This window comes from Triturus cristatus, chromosome 1_2 (genome assembly GCF_964204655.1).
Source record: "Triturus cristatus chromosome 1_2, aTriCri1.1, whole genome shotgun sequence".
In the NCBI taxonomy this organism is placed as follows: domain Eukaryota; kingdom Metazoa; phylum Chordata; class Amphibia; order Caudata; family Salamandridae; genus Triturus; species Triturus cristatus.
In genome coordinates, this window is record NC_140580.1 from 980,286,162 (window position 1) to 980,306,950 (window position 20,789).

Consider the following 20,789-nt stretch of genomic DNA (forward strand, 5'->3'; position numbering starts at 1 on the left):
CTACGCCACTCCAATGTCCTCTACATCACTCCAATCCCCTCTATGCCACTCCAATCCTCTCTACGCCACTCCAATCCTCTCTACGCCACTCCAATCCTCTCTACGCCACTCCAATGTCCTCTACATCACTCCAATCCCCTCTATGCCACTCCAAACCCCTCTATACCATTCCAACTTATTTTAAAGAACTCCACTCTTCTCTGCTTTATTCAGTACTGTACCATTAACTTTTAGCCATGCTGAACAGCTGCCATGCTGCTGTACAGTATAGCTAAAGACATTGTCAAAGTAATTAGCTCTCACATTGGCAAGACCTGTTGGCTTTGCCAATGCTTGTTTTCATAATTACATACTTACTTGATAAACAAGCATTGCCTCAGTAGCAAGTCTTCACCTTTGCCCTTCCGTGTTCTTATGCAGGTATTTAGTCAGAAGGCAGCAGACAAATTCTAGAGAATGACGAAGTCAGGCAGTGTGCTCGTACCTGAATGCGGTGGAGGAGGCAGGCAGGAAGTGAAAATACCCTGGTGCCTTCCAGTCCAATGGGTTGTCTTTGCCCTAAAGAGAATGTAGCCAGAAATGGGATAGGGGTAGAATTCAGCAGAGATGTGAAGTGCCAGAAGGCGCAAGCGAAGCTATAGGGACGAAGATTGTGGCATGTTAATGCCTACATACCTGCAGCATACATTGGACAAACGATTTTCTAGTGGGTTTCATTGAAGCAGGAACACCGCCCTGGGGAGAGCGCAGTCTGTCACAAGACAGGAGTGATAAAGATCACGAAGGGTGCCTGCAGTCTGTCTTCCAGTCACAGGGGCCACTGTCATGTCCTGCCATGCAATGGTAGCATGAACAGAAAAGGCTGGCACATTAACAATGTAGGTAGGTGTTTGTGGTGAAGAGGCACGCTCTGAAACCCTAGGGCTTGAAACTAGCAGGTTGGTTAAAATTAGAGAAATAACTTAGTCACACACTGTGTATTGAGCACTTCAGATATTGATGCCTGGAAATGAAACTAGGAATAACCTAGGTTGACCTAGCAGAGAGGATATTCCATCACAGGAGGGGGGCGTAATGGAAAGTTGGACCCAAGGGGATTTGTCTTTTTAACCAGAAGTTACATTTCTACTCGAAAATGTTCTGGCAGCATGCAGTTTGGCATCCTGTGGTAAATTGTATTTTGGCTTTCGGGTGGAGATGGTGTGGATGACGAGAACACAGCAATTCGGAAGGGTCAATGTTGGCGTAAGCGGTTGTCACAATGCAGAAACATGCATTTCCCCTGCTTCCACTTCACTGACTGTTTAATTGGTGATGATCATGCACTTACTATGCCTATGTTGTATCCAAAAGATAGCGTTGAATGCACGCCCATTGCCACTTTCTGTCACCTGACCTGGATAATGAGTTTTTTCCATTTTGAAACATTATTTTATGACCAGTAGTATGAGTCAATCTGTAACTGCTGCAAAAAGATTGTGAGACATTCTGCTTTTATTAGGAATATCACATGCCTGGTCGTGTATATTTTCTGTATTACTGTGTAAGAGATTTTGACCACAGTTGTTGGCTGTAATTGCTTCATTTTCGGGATAAAGACCAATAAAATAGGAGCAATCGTTAACAAATTCTTGAAGTTTGCCACAAATTGGCACGTTTCCTTTTTGTGGAGATACAATTTATAGAACAATTCGATTTTGCATAAATGTGTTTTATTTGTAGAAAAAAACGAATATGTACACACTAGAAATAGCCAAAAACGAATATTAAGTTTGAGAACTTTCAAACACTAACTAAAGACTAAATCCATGGCTTTTCCCTGATGGTGTGTGGAAACCATTGGCCATTACTGAGCAAAGTAAGGCATCGTTCACTTTTTTCTTTTGCTCACTTTGGTGCTTAAATCCACAACACAGTAGTTGTAATGCAGGCGATTCCCTCATCCGCTATATCCATATGCATGATATTATTTGAAGACGCTGGTTTATGTAAAATAATTAAATTAGAACATTATCTAAGGCAATCTATTATGTAGCTTATTTGCTTGATGCATAATGCCTGTTTTATAGGTTGAATATTTAAGCACACTGATTATTTTATTTCTGTAGATGTGTGCTCCTTTGTACCTTCTGAATAAGGTCGACCTCATGGAAGCATATGTCTCCGAATACCCAGAGCTGCAACGCCGGCTCCTTGAGATGCTCGACCACTGGAGCGCGCCTGACTTTGACCTCACAGATGTTGCAAGGTAAAATAATACAGTGCCAGCTTGCTCTGGGTTATCTAGACTGGCACTGAACAAGTCGATTCAGTTATCTACTTGAAGTGATTTTGAAATGAGTGATATTCCAAAAATGCGTTTCAGAAAACCAAATCGGGAATAGTTAAGATCTAAAGTTAAGAAAACCATATCGTTTGCGTGCGGGAGTGCATATGAAGACTGCATTTTAAGGATGTCTGTCCTTTTCTCTGCCTACTCGACTCGCACTGCAATTTCAATAACTTTACTCCTTGCCTTCCATCCCTGCACCCGACACCGACCATTTCAAATGTAACCTTTCACTGTTTCTGGACAGTTATTCATTGGCATCCGCCTTTTCTTTGAACTACCTGCTCACAGCATTTCATGTTCAGGAGTCTTATTATTCAGTAGAGACTTTCACTTTTTGAATTTACTGCTTAGTTGAAATTGTTACTCAGTGATCCCAAAATGCTGAAAACGCTAGCATGCACAAGGTGCTTCCACCCAGTAGAGAAGAGATGCCCTAATGGAAAAGCTGTACTCCATGATATTTCTCCCAGTACTTTGAGCTGTAGCTCCCCAGTAGGATGCAGGCTCCGAGGTCTCACATCTCAGTCAGAACAGTTGCTTATGAAAAGTTTTTACTGACCTCTTCGTGAGCATATGGAGGGGGGTGGTACCCAAACCAGACATGCACCATCACATTTCACACTGTCCGATCTGAAGGTATGCGGTGTTGTCTGCAACATAGAGACCTTGCTTACCTGACCTTAACTCTACCCAGGACTAGCACTGGCCAGTCAGAAGAGAACGTAATACCCAGAAAGTGTTAATGAAAAGAGATGTAGATGCATTTATTCAGGGATGAGCATGCTTGGTATGTAGAGTGACCCTCACACCAAGGCAAAGATGATGGGAGGCTGACGAGCATCATCACAGGGATATGGATCCCGGTGCTGCATCCCTCCTTTATTGAGGAATTTGCTCAAAAACTCTGGTTTAGCTTCAGCTGCATCTTTGGGTAGGTTAATGCTATATCACTCATTTGCTTCATCTTTTGTTCGCGTTTGGGCTGTGTGACCAGACAAAATAAGCAAGAATTAATTGGTTTATTGCCAGAAAGTCCATTCCTCGTTACTCAACAGCATTGACGATACTGCCTCATATAATAGGGATGGATTCTTGTATGAGGAGCCTCCAGTTTGATTTGCCAGTATTGGTCCCTTCGTAAAGGCTGTCACTCTGTCCCATGATCAGTCTTGTTAAGCATCAACCCTTGTGATCTGTTTCATATTATTTCAACAATTGTCTTTTTGAAAGAGGTCTCGTACTTCTGTTGTGCAATTTCTAGGTTGTAAGGCAATTGTTAAGAGTTATAGAAATGGTTCTTTCTTGGTACTATGGTTTTTAGTTTGGATTTTCTCATCAAGTTCTTTAGTTCTTCCTTCCATGTAACACACAAAAATAGCTGGAAGTTTTAATGAGTTCTCTTTTCACGTACTGTATTTTGATTTTAGATGAAAAACTGATTTCGTTCGCTGTTGTTGGTGGCTCTTGTCCTATAGTACCATATCAAGTGCTATGCTCTAACCAAGTGCAAGTTAGCGGTGGTACATTCTTTTTCATGGTTTCTTTTGGGTGCCTTTTTTGTCAGGATTTCATCCCTGTAGATCCAGGTGTCTTCTACTTCATGGTAGGAGACCTAAATTCCTCTGAACCAAAAAAGATACCTACACTGTTCTGGTGCTCGTGCCCAGAGGTATAAGAGATCCTTATCTCTTTTACTTTCTCCACCCCATAGTTTGTATAGCTTGTGGGCTAGCAGATTATATGTACTCTTACAATGATTCAATTTGTTTCTTAAAACACTTATAGCTCTACTTTCTCATGTTTTTTCTGTATGAAAGATGTACATTACTTCTCTTTTCCCTTTTTAACTCTTCTGCCTTCTGATTGACCTGCATGCATGCCAGCCAGGTAAAGGATATCAGGGTGTCTTTCACTGTGGCACTGAAGGTGTGCGTTCTGATTGTTCTCTGGCCTTCTCTGTACCAATTTCCAACATTGTATGCGAGTGATGCATAATGCATTCCTGGCTTTTTTTTTTTTTTTTTTGCTTCTCGGCTTTGTTACCCTGTGTCGCAAGCATCTACATGTGGTGTCTTTACTTCATTTCTAAAGACTATTGCACAGCAGGTCTTAAACAAATAATGGAGCACACTCCGTATCTAGCATTGCACAGGAGGGAATGCATGCTCACTACTTCAACTGCCTAATCAGAGTGTATGATGTAATGGTATCCTTACGATAGAGAGTGTTCCTGGGTAATCACATCATTTAGTATGAATGCACTTGCGTCCTCGCCTTGCACAGTGTTGTCATCAATGATGTAATTTCAGATGTTGCAGTGATTATATGACTGATGTTATAGAGCATGTCATGAGTGATAACATATGTGAGGTCAAGCAGTGCATGGTGAGAACGCGAGTCATAGTTACTTGATATAACTTTACCTTTGTTTTTTTTCAGTGAATTTTAGGTTTTTATTAAGGTAAGTAATATTTTATTACCATACATAAAACCAACTCTTGCTCCAGGCCCAGCTCCCAACCATCCCTATAATCCCTCAGGACGAGGCCATTGAAGTCAATAGGGAGCTGTTAGATGGAAGAAAACAGCCAAATGCTGTTTTCGCCCAATTCGTAGTGGTCTTAGCTTCACTATGCTTTAAGAAACTTTTTTTATCTTACAAAAAAAAAAACTTTAAAAATAAATATATATATATACAAACCAAAGCCATTGATTGCTAAGGGATGTACATTCATTCACCCAAGAAATAGGGGACCTCTTTATGTTGTGGTAAATAATTTAATTACCGGGACTTAATTTGATACAGAAAAATAATAAAAATAGCTCAGTAAAATAAGAGGCAAAATCCGTGGTATTAGAGGTTCGGAATGGGCTTTATTCCAATGGACGATTCGAATCGTGGACTCCAAGTTCCATCACCACGGAGGTTCAGGAAGTGAAGACCTTACTTTATTGATAAGTAATCACTTTTATACAATAGGCATTACAGTGAAGCAAATGTAGGAGGCGTAACAATTGATAGTAAAGATAAAACATACATGCGTAGCAAAAGTGGGCGTAACTGGGTGTAACTAAAGAACGTCATCAGGTATGATGTCATAATAGGGTGGTTCCATGAAAGAATTTCGCAATGTCAGCAGAAATACTTGGCAGAAATGCGCGCGCAGCAGCATGACGTATGATTGACGTGTAACTAGGGGGTGAAGGGGACTTGACATTTAGCTCTACATGTGGCGACAGAAGTCTGGAGGGTCAAGTCAACCTAATCCCAAATCATATCTAACATCCTATGTTTAAAGAACTATGTTATCCAAAAGAGAGGCCTTCTTAGAGTAGAATCTTATTCTATACTGGCTATACTGACTGTTAGTGCGTGTACAAGCGTCTAAGTGTCTACACTAGATGCGAGGGCAGAAATCTTCCATAATAATAGGGCTATGAATTACTTGCATAAAGACAGAGAAGCCGGGCCTTTTGCTCGGTAGCTGGAAGAATGTTTACTTAAACTACTAGACAGGAATGCATTGGGCAGGGAGCGGAGCAGATAATTTCGAAGGTGAAATACAGTTTTTGGCAGGCAACAGGCTGATGTCAGGCACCGTTAGCTGCGCAGAGAATGAGGACAAAGTTCATGGATACAGATGCGAGCTCGGACTGAAGCTTTCAGAAGCAGAAGGCAAGAAAAGCTTGATGGCAGAATCAGGGCCTACTTGCCTGGACTGTAAAATGGCATAAGTGAACCATATAAAGCCGGTGGCCTTTCATACTTAGGAATGGAATATCTGGCCCATTCATGGCGGATCTGAAAGAGGACATGTTGACGGTGGACGCACATGTGTTTGCGTCTTCATAACTGGAACTGGAGGGAACATACATGTACTTGTGATTCATACATGAAACCGTTGGGGTCCAAGATAGGGGACATAACTGATCAGAAAAATCCATATTTCCACATTCCCTCCTTGTCCCCTACTTGCCCGTTAAGAGATATCAATCTTCATCAATCCGTTGATCTGTTCATATAGCATCATTTGTTCTTCTTTTTTCTTCTGGGATGAACGAAATCTTGGTGGTGGAATACACGATGTGGCACACAGACCACAGATCGCTGGTCCACATTGTAGACATAGACAGCAACTGAATAGTATGAGAAAGCCAATACCTAGGAAGGATAGGACCTTCCATCCAAAGGTAGATAATACACTCCAAAACCAACCGGACCAAGTCCAGGTGCCTGGATTCTGGTGTATCTGGCTTACAATCTTATGAAGGCGAGTTATGGCTTTATATACAGATGGCGAATTTTCTGGTATGAAAATGCAACAACTTGATCCGATGACCCTACAAGCTCCGCCCCTATCGGCCAGGATGACGTCAAGGACAAGACGATTTTGAAGCACAACAATCCGCATAGCAGACTGCTCTTCTGTTAAATTACCTAAGGCGGAAATAGTTTCGTTCACTACTGCTTCAAGGGTTCTAGTTAATCTACGTATCAGCTTACTATTGGTAACTGTACCTATGTAGGGAAAGAGACCTTTATTGAAATCTGTGTATTTTTCCCATGCTGTTTCAGTGTAATCGACTATTGGGAGATCTCTCCTTTCTCTATTGTGTACTAAATGAGTATTTCTGTGATAATCAGGAGGAGCTAGGAAAACAGGTGGCAAAAGGAATCCGATGTAGCAGGTACCATCCCAATCTAGAGGCAGACGTATATATGCCGTCTGACCACATATAAAATAGGAATGGCGGGAAGCTCTAAATGTAGACTTGCCTTGATCACTAAATTCTATTACAGTGGTGCATCTACTATGGCCCATATGTATGGAACCATTCTTTTTTACACATAATTCACCTTTTACTTGAAATATTGACATAGCGGGCAAAATTGGAGTAGCTTCGGATTCGACATTTAGGATCATAAGATTAAGCGTAAAATTACCTAATCCATACACTTCATTTTCTAGATCAGTTCCTGTTCTTTTGGGAAGTCCCTCCTTGTTAGGGTAGCAGACTTTAAGTAAAACTGAGTTCAAATTTCCCCATACCCAGTTGTCTTGATAAACTGCAGAATTCGAATCTAGGGAATTAATTAAACTAAACCATGCTCCACAGGAGCCGTTGTGTGTGAACGGGTATGGAAAGAGAGGTAGAATTCCTTTATAATTCTGATAGGGAGGGAGTCGGCCACATATCCAACAATTTGTAGCATTGCTAACCTGATGGGAATGATGTAACATACTAATAAACGTGTTATTGCGCAGCGCAAATCTATAAGACAACTCATGCGGAGGTAATTCACTAAAAGAATGTTCAGCAGTAACATTATAAACATGACTAGAAATAGGATAATATATGTGCAACAATATACTTGCAGTAATTATTAAAAGACTTAAGAAAAACAAAATTAATAACGTCACTGTGCAATGACTACGCAGTGATTTACAGTACGCATGTCGTTTCAGTTTTATCCTTCTGTTTCTTTCTCTATACAGGTCTAAGGGATACATGTCAGAGACAAATTCGACCGATTCACCTTGGAGAGGACTTAAACAATCAAATTGCCTGACTTGTTAGACCTAAGTTTTAGTTTGTATTGTTCATGGCTACTCAGTACAACCAAAGGAAGTTTTGAGTCAATCGGTGAAGACACGCAAGGTGTGTCGTTTACATCTGACGGGAGTCCATGAAATTTCTTGATATGACTTGAATGTATCCAGCCTTTTCGACCTTCGATCTTCACGGCTGTCCTCGTCGTTAACAATACGAGTTGAGGCGACCTCCACCTAGGATCCAGCTGAGACTTCCGATCAAAGTTCCTCACTAAGACCAAATCTCCTGGAATTACGTCATGGGGTTTCACCTCAGTGTTGTCGGGAAAAGCTGCAGCTACCTGTGAACGACAAGATTGTAGTGCAGACATCAAGGAAGCCAAGTAATCTGTCAGCATATTACAGTCAATATCAGTTATTTTGCGTGGTATAGGCGTCCCCCACATATTTGGTGGTCTGCCAAAGATCACCTCATACGGGGATAGCCCTGTTCGAGAGTGTGCTACCATTCTCATGTAAAAGAGTGCAACGGGTAAGGCTACTACCCAGTCGACACCTTTCTCTCTGCATATTTTGGACAATCTAATTTTCAGGGTCTGATTATGTCTTTCCACGAGACCTGCTGCCTCGGGGTGTCGGACACAGTGAAATTTCCACTGATAGCCTAACAAAAGTGAAACGTGTTTCATTAATTCGGATGAGAACGGCTGGCCGTTATCTGAGTAGACAACACGTGGTAAACCGTACCGTGGGAAGAATTCTCGAACTAACTGTTTGGCAGTAGTCGGGGCAGTGTAATCTGAAACCGGGTATGCCTCTGTCCAACGGGAAAGAGCACAGACAACTACGAGAACATATTTGAATCCTCGACATCGTTCCATCTGGATATAATCCATCTGGAGGACTTCGAAAGGGTGATCAGGAGGCTGAAATCCACCCTGTTCTACGGGAATGCTTTTACCTGGGTTAAACTGACAACAGATCATACAGGTACGAACTTTTTGTTTAGCTGCTGCTCGTAAATGTTTGTTGAACCAAATGTGTTGAATGCTGTCTAGCATAGCTTTTTCTCCTAGATGTGCTGGACTATGTACAGTATTAATTATAACACAGATTTTTCCTTCGTCATCCATCCTTGATCCGTTTGGATCCCTCCTAATTCAGTCCATTTCTTTATTTCGTCTGGTGTAGCATGTGTCTGTATGTCGATTACGTCAAGAGCGGGATCTTTAACCATCATGCAATATGTTGGTGTCGGGACTATTGTCTTTGTCATGTCGGATGTTCGAGTTTGAGCAGTCTGTTTAGCTGTTCTGTCAGCTAGATCATTGCCTTGAGAAATGATATCAGTAACTTTCGTATGAGCTTTACATTTCATAATTGATATTGCAGTGGGTAGATGTATTGCATCTAATAAGGCATGAATGAGGGATCCGTGCTGAATGTGGGCACCGTGAGAAGTTAAGTAACCTCTCTCTCGCCACAGCACGCCGAAGTCATGTACAACTCCGAATGCATAACGTGAATCAGTGTATATGTTGACTTTTTTATTTGCGGCTTGAATACAGGCTTGTGTCAGAGCGATGAGCTCTGCTGCTTGAGCGGACAAGGTATTTATGCAATTTGTTTCAATGATTTCAGTGTCTGTTGTGACTGCATAAGCGGCCACTAGCTCTCCTGTACCTGTTCTCATACATGAACCATCTACATACAACGTCAGGTCTGGGTCTGACAATGGGACATCTGTCAAGTCTTGTCTGGGTTTCGTCGTGATTGTAATAACTTCAATACAATCATGTGCAAGTGGGTCTGTTCCATTTATAGGTAACAGTGTGGCAGGATTCAATGTACTACAACGTCTGATTTCTATATGTGGCTGAAACAATGTTAATTCGTAACCAGTAAGTCGTGCTATAGTCAAGTGTTGTGTTTGTGTGCGGTTCACAAGAACCTCTACTGCATGTGGTACTTGTACTGTCAATGGATGTCCTAACACTATGGCATCGCTTTGTCTGATTGCTAAAGCTGTTGCTGCCACTGATTTTAGGCATGCAGGCAAAGCCTGAGCTACGGGATCTAATGTACTAGAAAAATAAGCACATGGTTTGTGTGATCCTGCTTGTTCCTGTGTGAGTACTGACAAGGCAGTACCTTCGCGTTCTGTAACAAAGAGTGTAAACTGTTTATTGTAACATGGTGTTGCTAAAACAGGTGCTTGGCACAAGGCTTTCTTTAGGCTTTCAAAAGCTTGTGCATGTTCCTGAGTCCAAGGGAGAACAGTCGATGTGGCTGCCTCCTGTGTTGTCAATTGAATGAGTGGTTTTGCTAGAAATGCATACTGAGGGATCCACTGCCTACAATATGAAGTGAGGCCTATGAAAGCCCGCACCTCCTTTTGTGTCTTGGGTATTGGCATATTAGCAATTAGCTGGATGCGATCTGGTGTAAGCTGCCTTCCCTCCTTGGACAGCGAGTGTCCAAGATAAACAACTCGCTGGACACAGAATTGCAGCTTAGAAGGGGACACCTTGTGCCCCTTTCCGGCCAGAAATTGTAAAACTGTCAGTGAGGCTTTTTCACATTCAGGTTCGCTTCTAGCGGTGATCAGCAGATCATCGACATACTGAAGCAGGGCAGTGTTGACTGGCATGTGGATACTGTCGAGTTCTCGTTTCAGTGCTTGGCTATAGATGCTGGGGCTTTCTGTAAATCCTTGAGGTGCGCGTGTGAATTTAAAGCTACGTCCATTTAAATTAAATCCGAACAGGTATTGGCTTTCCGGATCTATTGGGACGCTGAAAAAGGCATTCTTGAGATCAATTACAGTAAAGAACGTGGCTTTGGAATCAATAGCTGTCAGTAATGACGAGATATCTGGGACCACAGGGAATTGTGGCACAATGCATTTGTTCAATTCGCGCAGATCAATAACCAATCGATATACTGGCGGGGCCTTTGGATCTGTTCGTTTAAGAATCGGAATTATCGGGGAATTACATACATTGGAGTCTGTTTCCACAACCACTCCTTGGGCAATGAGCTCGTCAATAATTTGCAGTAAAGCCACTACAGCATCTGGTGGTAACTTGTATTGTCGCATTCGTGGTAATACCACTCCTGCCTTTAGTGTAACTCGATATGGTGTAATATTCATGCAACCAACATCAGTAGGGCCTTGTGCCCATAACTGTGTAGGTAAAGTCTGCAGTCGGGGATCCATGTCTCGAGACACATAGTGACCTTTGAAATCACGTAAAAACAATCTTACTCCTTCCGGAGAACAACATATTATAGCTCCTAGAGCTTTCAGTGTTTTTATACCTAACAAGTTTTCTGGACATGATTTAGTAAGCAATAAATCTGTAGTTCGGGTCAAGGGCCCAATCGTAAGTGGAAGAGGCTGTGATACTTCATTAACAATAGGTTTTCCTGAAAAACCAAGGGAAATATTCTGTGCGCCTGAGAGGGGTGCCCCTGGAACTTCACTACGTTTTATAGTTGTTCGACTTGCCCCTGTATCAAGTAAAAATTTTCTATCTTGGCCTAATAGTTCACTATGTACATAAGGTCCTTCTTGGTCTACAGGGACCTCGATCAGGGGTAAGACAACTTCCCTCTCTAGGCTGGTTCATGCGTATCGTTGATAATCAGGATAGTCGTACTGTGCGGTCTGGTACAGCTGTCGTGTCGTGGTCTGTGTGGCAGCAACAGGCAGCGCTGGTGCAGCTGGCACAAACTGTATAGACTGTTGTGGAGCTGGCATGGACTGTGCATGCTGCGGGGCTCCTTGTTCCTTCGGATCCTGTCTAGGTGGCCGTGGTCTTTCTTTTGTAATACCTGTGGCGATATTACGCTTCAGGACTGGGCAATCGTGTATGTAATGACCTGGTTGTTTACAATAGTTGCATGTCCCTTTTACAGGTCCTGCTGAATCACCGGACTGTGTCGTACCCTTTTTATGACCTTCAGCTGGAACTGTCTGGGAGACTAGCATTTTCATTTTTGTGTCTTTCATGCGTCTTTGTTCATGTTCTTGTTCCTCTCTAATTCTATTGTGATGATACTGTAACATTTGTAACATTTGTGATGGGGTGTTACCTTGCCAGGTACTCTCGAATTTTAATACTCTATTCTTCACTTGGGGCAAGGAATTTTCAACTAATTTTGTCACAAACAGATGCGGGTATGATTCGCTACTTGCTTTTATGCCACTATTTATACCAAAACATTTTTCGAATCGGGCATAGAAATCACTAGTGTCTTCATCTTGCTTTTGTTTACAGGCTGAGATTGCACCCCAGTCTTCCTTTTTCGTAGTTAATAAACGTGGCAGTACCTGTACTAGTAAACCTGGTAGTGCTTTAGTTTTATCCCCAAGCCCTGAACCTGGACCTCGGGCCTTTTCTTCATTTTCTAATGCTGTCCAGTCTATCTTTTGGTCTCCCACCTCCCACTCTTTCTCCTTGAGTTTTTCATAAATGCCCGCAGGCATTAATACCTTCAATATTGTCATAATGTCGGGATAGGTATACTCTCCCATGAGTAACATGTCTTTAATTTCTCGGTGAAAACCCGCTGGGTCTTTGTCATGACTGGGTACCACTTTCTTCATTTCTAACAATTCTATTTTCGATATGGGCGTATATACAAATACACGTTTAAACTGATTGTCCTCGCCTTTTATTGGGTGTACTTCTCGTAAGGGATTCTGTCTGTCCATGTAATACGTCGTTCTTTCCTTGATGGGCAGTGAGACATGTTCTGGGCATACAAAAAGAATGTACTGCTTTCTTGATTCTAGTATTTCTCTAATTAACTTAGTACCTGAACCTCTCCATCTATTCGTGAGTAATTCAGTCAATATATCAGGTAAGGGACCAGGATCTGAATGTTGGCCTTTATATAGTATAAGAAGTTGTTGAATCATATAAATCCCAGCTAAACGCTGTTCATCTGGGGTGAGGTTCAAAAATGTGTGTGCTACTGTATCATCACCATATTTTCCGGGACTGTCAATCCAGTGAACGGCTGACCTGGCTAATTCCTGTTCATCCATAGAATCGAGTAAATGATAACCCCTTCGTTCTCGGAGTAATTTGTCAGCGGCTTGGAACAAATACTCGGGGGACCTTATATTTATTATAGGTGTTTGGAAATTCCTGTTATTATCTGGACATATCGGACGTATCGGGTCAGTAAAACATCTAATACTATTACAAGATCTTCCTCTACCTACATAGGCTATGGTTTCTGACTGTCCTGTGGGCAGTCCTGATCCTTCCTCTTCCTCGTTTTGTTCAAACTGGTCTACCGCTAATCTCTCATCGTGTATGCGTTCTATTTCTTTACGGATCTTTCGGCACATGGCTATTATACATGTTTGCCTATCATGTTTCCCTTCTGATATATTCTGGCTCCATCTGGTAAGAGTTTGCATTGTTTCCGGATCTACCCCCGGTCGGTCTTGATTTCTGATCACACAATTTATGAGGAAACGTAACAGTTCCCCCTGTATCTCCACTTTCTGGTATTCCATAGCTCTGTTAATACATTCAGAATCTCGCCCTGTTTGGACAAAATGATATATATTATCTAGATGCATAGTCATTCCTGGTAGCTTCCCTAAATACACCGCAGCTCGTCTGATACGTAATGATGCCAGGATCATTTCGTCCTCTTTGCCGGGCACAGGGTCATATCTACAATCTACAAGAAGTTCCTTAAGCGTGCGGGAATTTATGAGTTTGGGGGTACGTGGATGCGCTGATTCTTGAAAAGTAAGTTTATTTGTTCTGGGTGGCGTAGAAAAAATGTTGGTAGCACCTCCGGTAGCCCCGTCTGGGGTACCGGGCGTGAAAGGATTCGTTGAACGCGATACAGCAACTATAGGTGTGGACACAGCTGTAGAAGCAGCTGTAGGAACAGATGTAGAAACAGATGTGCTTGCCGGAACTTGTGTCAGGATTTGTTGTTGTAGAGGTACAGATACAGGATCTTGGCGTTGAACTTCCCCGGCAGACGGTCTATGTGGGGCGGGGTTAGCATACTCGGGAGCTGCGTCATCTAAATATGAGGAAAGAAAAACATCTTCTGCGGTTCTAGGATGCCCCTTAGGATGCACTTTTATTGGAAACAATGGGGGTGGCAAGTCTTTTGGTGTCTCCGGAGTAGCCTTAGGTAATCCTTCGGCCAGAAGAGGATACATACCATTCATAAGGGCATTTCTTTGTCTATCTACTTGTTCTGATTTCACTCGTGTACCTTCTTCAATTAATAGATTTTCTCGGACTTTATTTGAATTCTCCTTATTTTTCTCCTCCTGTCTGAGTGCTTTTTCTGTACGTCTATGAGATTCTTTACTCAACGGCGTCTTTCTGTGACTGTCTAGCTTTCCTTTTCCATAACTCTTCCTCTACTTTCATGATGCACTCTGCATCCCAGGTCCCAGCTGCGGGCCACCTCTGACTTTCTGGTAATTCCTTGGTGTAGTCTACCCATAAATCAAGAAATAATATAGCGTCTAAGCCGTGTTTATGATACATGAAGTACCCTGGAGTGTCCCTAGGAGGAATAGGAACAGCTTCTTCGAGTACCCCTTTTCTAGTTGTGATCTGTCTTAGTTTCGAAAAGAGCGGCATATTGAGAACTGATCTGATACTTGATCTTGAACAAACTTAATACAATAAACACAATAATGAACAGTCATTCACACCACAATATGCAGGACGTATCAACACATTTAACATTTAACATTTAAATGAGCAACAATGATGATGACGATCTAAGAAAACTAGTCACTAAACATAATACTCGGCATTAACTGACTTATTCTGAATTTATATACTTGATATACTAGATATACTGCTAAACAGTACAGATACACTGCTAAAACAGTGCAGACCGGATTTGTGTACCCAAACCCGTCTTGACCGGCACAGCCTATGTGCACGTCAGAACGCCTCCCCAGCAATGGTACTCACCGGGTAGCTCGGAACGGAAGGCCTCGGAACGGAACTGAACTGGACTGGACCGGACTGGACTCGACTCGAAAACTTCGGAAACTTAGGAACATCGGAAACCTCGGAACTTCGGACCTTCGGAACTTGGTGGGCCTCTGTATACCTCGGATCTTGCTCTCTCAGCTAGGCTCTGGTCGGGATACTTCGCACTTCTCACCGCCTCGTCTGGGTGTTGATCGCAGCCTCAGTCGCCCCCGCTTGACTGGAGGGAGATACAGGAAGTCCTGCTGGTACGCGTTGTTGTCCGTCCAGCTGTGGCAGGAGACCGGGCCTGCAACGCACCGCCGGCGCGTGAGATGAGAAAGTGTCCCTGTTCGGGCGCCATTTATGTGGTAAATAATTTAATTACCGGGACTTAATTTGATACAGAAAAATAATAAAAATAGCTCAGTAAAATAAGAGGCAAAATCCGTGGTATTAGAGGTTCGGAATGGGCTTTATTCCAATGGACGATTCGAATCGTGGACTCCAAGTTCCATCACCACGGAGGTTCAGGAAGTGAAGACCTTACTTTATTGATAAGTAATCACTTTTATACAATAGGCATTACAGTGAAGCAAATGTAGGAGGCGTAACAATTGATAGTAAAGATAAAACATACATGCGTAGCAAAAGTGGGCGTAACTGGGTGTAACTAAAGAACGTCATCAGGTATGATGTCATAATAGGGTGGTTCCATGAAAGAATTTCGCAATGTCAGCAGAAATACTTGGCAGAAATGCGCGCGCAGCAGCATGACGTATGATTGACGTGTAACTAGGGGGTGAAGGGGACTTGACATTTAGCTCTACATGTGGCGACAGAAGTCTGGAGGGTCAAGTCAACCTAATCCCAAATCATATCTAACATCCTATGTTTAAAGAACTATGTTATCCAAAAGAGAGGCCTTCTTAGAGTAGAATCTTATTCTATACTGGCTATACTGACTGTTAGTGCGTGTACAAGCGTCTAAGTGTCTACACTAGATGCGAGGGCAGAAATCTTCCATAATAATAGGGCTATGAATTACTTGCATAAAGACAGAGAAGCCGGGCCTTTTGCTCGGTAGCTGGAAGAATGTTTACTTAAACTACTAGACAGGAATGCATTGGGCAGGGAGCGGAGCAGATAATTTCGAAGGTGAAATACAGTTTTTGGCAGGCAACAGGCTGATGTCAGGCACCGTTAGCTGCGCAGAGAATGAGGACAAAGTTCATGGATACAGATGCGAGCTCGGACTGAAGCTTTCAGAAGCAGAAGGCAAGAAAAGCTTGATGGCAGAATCAGGGCCTACTTGCCTGGACTGTAAAATGGCATAAGTGAACCATATAAAGCCGGTGGCCTTTCATACTTAGGAATGGAATATCTGGCCCATTCATGGCGGATCTGAAAGAGGACATGTTGACGGTGGACGCACATGTGTTTGCGTCTTCATAACTGGAACTGGAGGGAACATACATGTACTTGTGATTCATACATGAAACCGTTGGGGTCCAAGATAGGGGACATAACTGATCAGAAAAATCCATATTTCCACAATGTCACTATTTAAAGAAAAAATTATATTTGAAAGTGCCAATCCTTTCAAAGACAGGATTACCAAATGATGTAGATATACTGATGACCTCTTTGACATTTGGCATGGGTCTGAAATTGACATAAGCATTCAATGAATGGTTAAATCAAAGGTCGGCTGATCTAAAGTTTACAATTACTGTCAACTCCCAAAATATAAACCTCATGGATTTGAATATCACAGTTGCAATGGCAGATTAGTCATGATTTTATATACCAAACTCACAAATTGGAACACTTTTTCTACATTTCACGAGTAACCATCCCGTATCATTAACCCCTTGCATGCGTCGGACATGCGGGAGTAGCGCAACACAAAAGTGCTCATGTGCGTCAGACGGCTCCTGCACGTCTGACCACATGGCACTGGAAATCCCTCTGGTCGAGGCAACCGAGGGATTTCATTTGTGTCAAAACAGCCTTGGGAGCTCGGGGAAAAGCTTCCCAGCTCCAGAGGCTGTTGTGATTTTTTTCAGTGAAACGATGATCAGCGCACTTGTCACGCTGACGTCATTTTATTGAAATTGAGATGAGCCGATCGTCTCGTTGCAGTTTTACTGCGTACGTGCTCAGGGGGATATCTCGGCCCCATGAGCACGTAGGCAGACAGGAGAGGTATCTTTGGAAAGGGTTGGAAAACCAGGTTGTTTTGTGATAGATAGGGGGGCACCTGCGTTTTTGGTCCCTGGATCTGCGGCCATGTAGGGAAACCTACCAAACCCAGACATTTCTGAAAACTAGACACCGGGGGGAGTCTGGGAGGTGTGGCTTGTGTTGATCCCTCACAGTTTTCCCACCCAGAACCCCCTGCAAACCTCAGATTTAGCTGAAAATAATCAAATGTTTTCACATTTCAGTGTGGGAATGTTGTGGGTTCACCAGGCTTACACAAATTTCCTATCATCCAGCATTCCCGCAGGTCTCCCAATAGGAAGGGTACCTCTCTTGTGTGGGTGGGCCAAGTACCCGCAGCAGGGAAGGGCCCAAAACGTCTTGTGGAGACATCAAAAAGATCTATCACAAAACGACCTGGTTTTGCGAAGGATGCACCTGCGTTTTTGGTCCCGGGCTCGATAGGCATCTAGGGAAACCTACCAAACCAAGACATTAGTGAAAACTAAATACCCACAGGAGTCCAGGGAGGTATGGTTTGCATGGATCCCCCAACGTTTTCCTACCCAGAATCCCCTGCAAACCTCAAATTTAGTTGCAAAAAAATCAAATTTTTCTCACATTTCTGTGTGGGAAAGTTGTGGATTCGTCTGGGTGTCTAGGTTTCAAAAATGTACAGGTTTGCTAGGTTTCCTTAGGTGCCAGCTAAGCTAGGGTCCCAAATCCTCAGCTTGGCACATAACAGAAAAAGGGTAATTTTTCTGAGGAAAAATGGGATGTGTCCACGTTGCGTTTTCGACCGTTTCCTGTCACGGGCCCTAGGCCTACCCACACCAGTGAGGCTCAGTTTTTATCAGGAGACTTTGGGAATGCTGGGTGGGTGGAAGTTTGTGGCTCCACGCAGATTCCAGAACTTTCCATCACAGAATTGTGAGGTAAATGGTTCTTTTTTTTTAAAGTTCAAGGTTGCAAGGGATTCTGGGTTACAGAACCTGGTGAGTGCCACACAAGTCGCACCATCCTGGATTCCCCTGGGTGTCTAGTTTTCAAAAATGTACAGGTTAGCTAGGTTTCTCTAGATGCCGGTTGAGCTAGAACCGAAAAAGCCACAGCTAGGTACAGTTCAAAAAAAGGGGCAGTTTTGAGTGGAAAAACGTGATGTGTCCATGTTGTGTTTTGGGCCGCTTCCTGGACCGGGCTCTAGACCTAACCACACAAGTGAGGTGCCATTTTTATCGGGAGATTTGGGGAATACTGGGTGGGCGAAGTTTGTGGCACAGCACAGATTCCAGTGCTTTCCATCACAGAAATGTCAGGAAAATGTGTTTTTTTGACAAAGTTTGAGGTTTGCAAGGGATTTTGGTAAAGAGAACCTGGTGAGAGGCACACATGTTACCCCATCCTGGATTCCCCTGGGTGTCTAGTTTTTAAAAATGTATAGGTTTGCCAGGTTTCCCTAGGTGCCAGCTGAGCTAGGACCTTTGTTTTCTTTCTTTGGTGTGAGGGAACTCCCTGTATAGGCAAATTGTTTCAGTCCACATACTGCGGGGATCACTGCTATGGATATTAAATCATTCAACTGTGCTGCCCATCCCCTTGTAGTCAATGACTTATGGTATGGTCTCCAGGACGACAACGCTTATGTGTCGGAGCAGTGGACAATGGGGGATATCCCTATTCTCTCCTATCTTTATTTTTTTTTTAAACTTGTATTTATTGATTTTTAGTCAACAACAAAAGCATACAGCACAATTGTTGAAGCTGGTAAGTACAGACATAGAAATTAATTGCTATTTCTCCATTTAGGTCTCACAAAACTATTACAGATAATAGTGAAACGACAGGAACGTTAACATTACAATATCACATTAGTACATCTCTGCCTCTCCCAAGTATAGGCCTATGGAGTACTTCACATTATACTCGACTTGTGAAGGTGATAGTTTACACTACCGTACATATGACTACCATCTCGAGAAGATTGAAGAGTGACCTAATAATATGTATAAGAGGGTCAGGTTGAGAAGGACATATATCATCACCTGAAGGCATTTAATATTATAATACCACTACTGTTGGTGTGTGAGAGGGAGGAAAGGAGACCCCAGTTCGCCTTACGTCCCCCCACTGATGTAGTAGCATCTGCATCCTCCGCGGCTTGTGCCAGCAGATAGCTCTGGAGAGGACCCCATACATCCTTCGGCCGAGAAGCTCGTGGTAGTGTTTCGGCATATATAGTCCGCTGATCTTGACAATACAGGAGATCATCCAGCCACTCCTTAAGTTTTGGGGCCCGCCCTCTGCCCCACCTACAGGCCACTCTACGCTTTGCCAGCAATAATGATATGGTAATGTATCGACGATATAGTTTGGGGATTCGCTCAGTGTAGCCCAACAGAGCAATAAGAGGGCTATGCTTCAATGAGAGGGATGTCTTCTCTCCAATGAATTAAAGACCTGTACCCAATACTCTTGAACCAGTGGACATTCCCAGGCTAAATGTATGAATCCGGCCCCCGGCCTATGACATCTGTCGCATCGATCCGTGTCTTTTAGTTTAAACCAAAACATTTTTACAGGGGTGTAATATAGACGCTGCAGGAACTTATAAGGGGTAGCCTACAACTGGCGGATATGTGTGCAGTTTGTAAACAACAATATTTCCATTGTTCGTCCTCTAACTCACCCCCCAGATCAGTGTTCCAGAGTGGCCGAGAAGTGTTGGGGGAATACGGCTGCTGTGTGCGGATATTGTGATATAGTGTAGATACCAGATGTCCCGGTTTTGCAGATCCTAATATTTGGTGTAGAGGTGCAAGGCTAGCCGGTTCCTGAGGAAACGTCGGAACCACAGAGCGCATTCCCTGTCGAAGACGGACATATAGAAAAAGATCAAGAGAGGAGGGCTGCAGCTTGTGAAAAAAGTGATCCTAAGATCGAAATGTCCCATCATGAAAGAGATCGCCCCAGTTAGTGATGTGCGCGTGTTCACTTAGCTTGATGAAACCCTTTTCTTGGAGTAGGGGCATTCTAGGATGATAGGAGAGGGGGTGAAGCGGCGAATATAATATGGGAGATTTGAGGAAACCAGAGATACGATGCCAGGCATCAACTGTGCCTGTGATCATAGTGGGTACTATGTCCCGTGTGCGCATGGGTGTGTGCAGCATCCCATTCAGGGGGATAGGATCAGTCAGCCAGTGCTCTGCTGCCACCTGTGGCATGTATTTGGGAGGGTTAATCCAATAGTAGGCATAATGAGCTTGTGCACATGTTAAGTACGTTTCAAAGTCTGGGATATCAAACCCTCCCTGCGCATAAGGTCTCATAAGTATCGACCATTGTATTTGTGGCTGTTTACCACCCCAGAACAACCTTATCATTTCTGTGCTGAGCGCCGTGAAATAAAGGTGGCCAGGATGATACGGTATATTCATGAACAGATACAAAATTTGTGGTAATACCACCATTTTTATTAAGGAAGCTCATCCTGCGATCGAGAGGGGCAGGGAAATCCAGTGGGTGACACTACTCGCGAGGTGATCCATAGTCATACCAAAGTTGAGGCGTATCAATTCTTCCCTGTCCCCAGTGATTTGAATCCACAGATATTGCAGGTCTGTGTCGCACCAGTCTAATGGTAAGTCCAGAGGGAATTTAGTGACAGCAGGCACTAAGGGGAATATGAGTGATTTTCCCCAATTAATATGAATTCCG

The 20,789-nt window shown here is 43.2% G+C and overlaps 1 protein-coding gene across 6 annotated transcripts in view; it reads left to right on the plus strand.

The window, feature by feature from the left end:
- EXD3 (exonuclease 3'-5' domain containing 3) overlaps positions 1-20,789 on the plus strand; it is a 2,855,457-nt gene that overhangs the window by 1,046,239 nt on the left and 1,788,429 nt on the right. For all 6 annotated transcript variants that reach the window (XM_085610760.1, XM_085610799.1, XM_085610781.1 and 3 more), the window contains one exon: positions 2,109-2,248. In XM_085610760.1, coding sequence (XP_085466886.1) covers positions 2,109-2,248 — 140 coding nt within the window. The remainder of the gene's footprint in view (positions 1-2,108; positions 2,249-20,789) is intronic.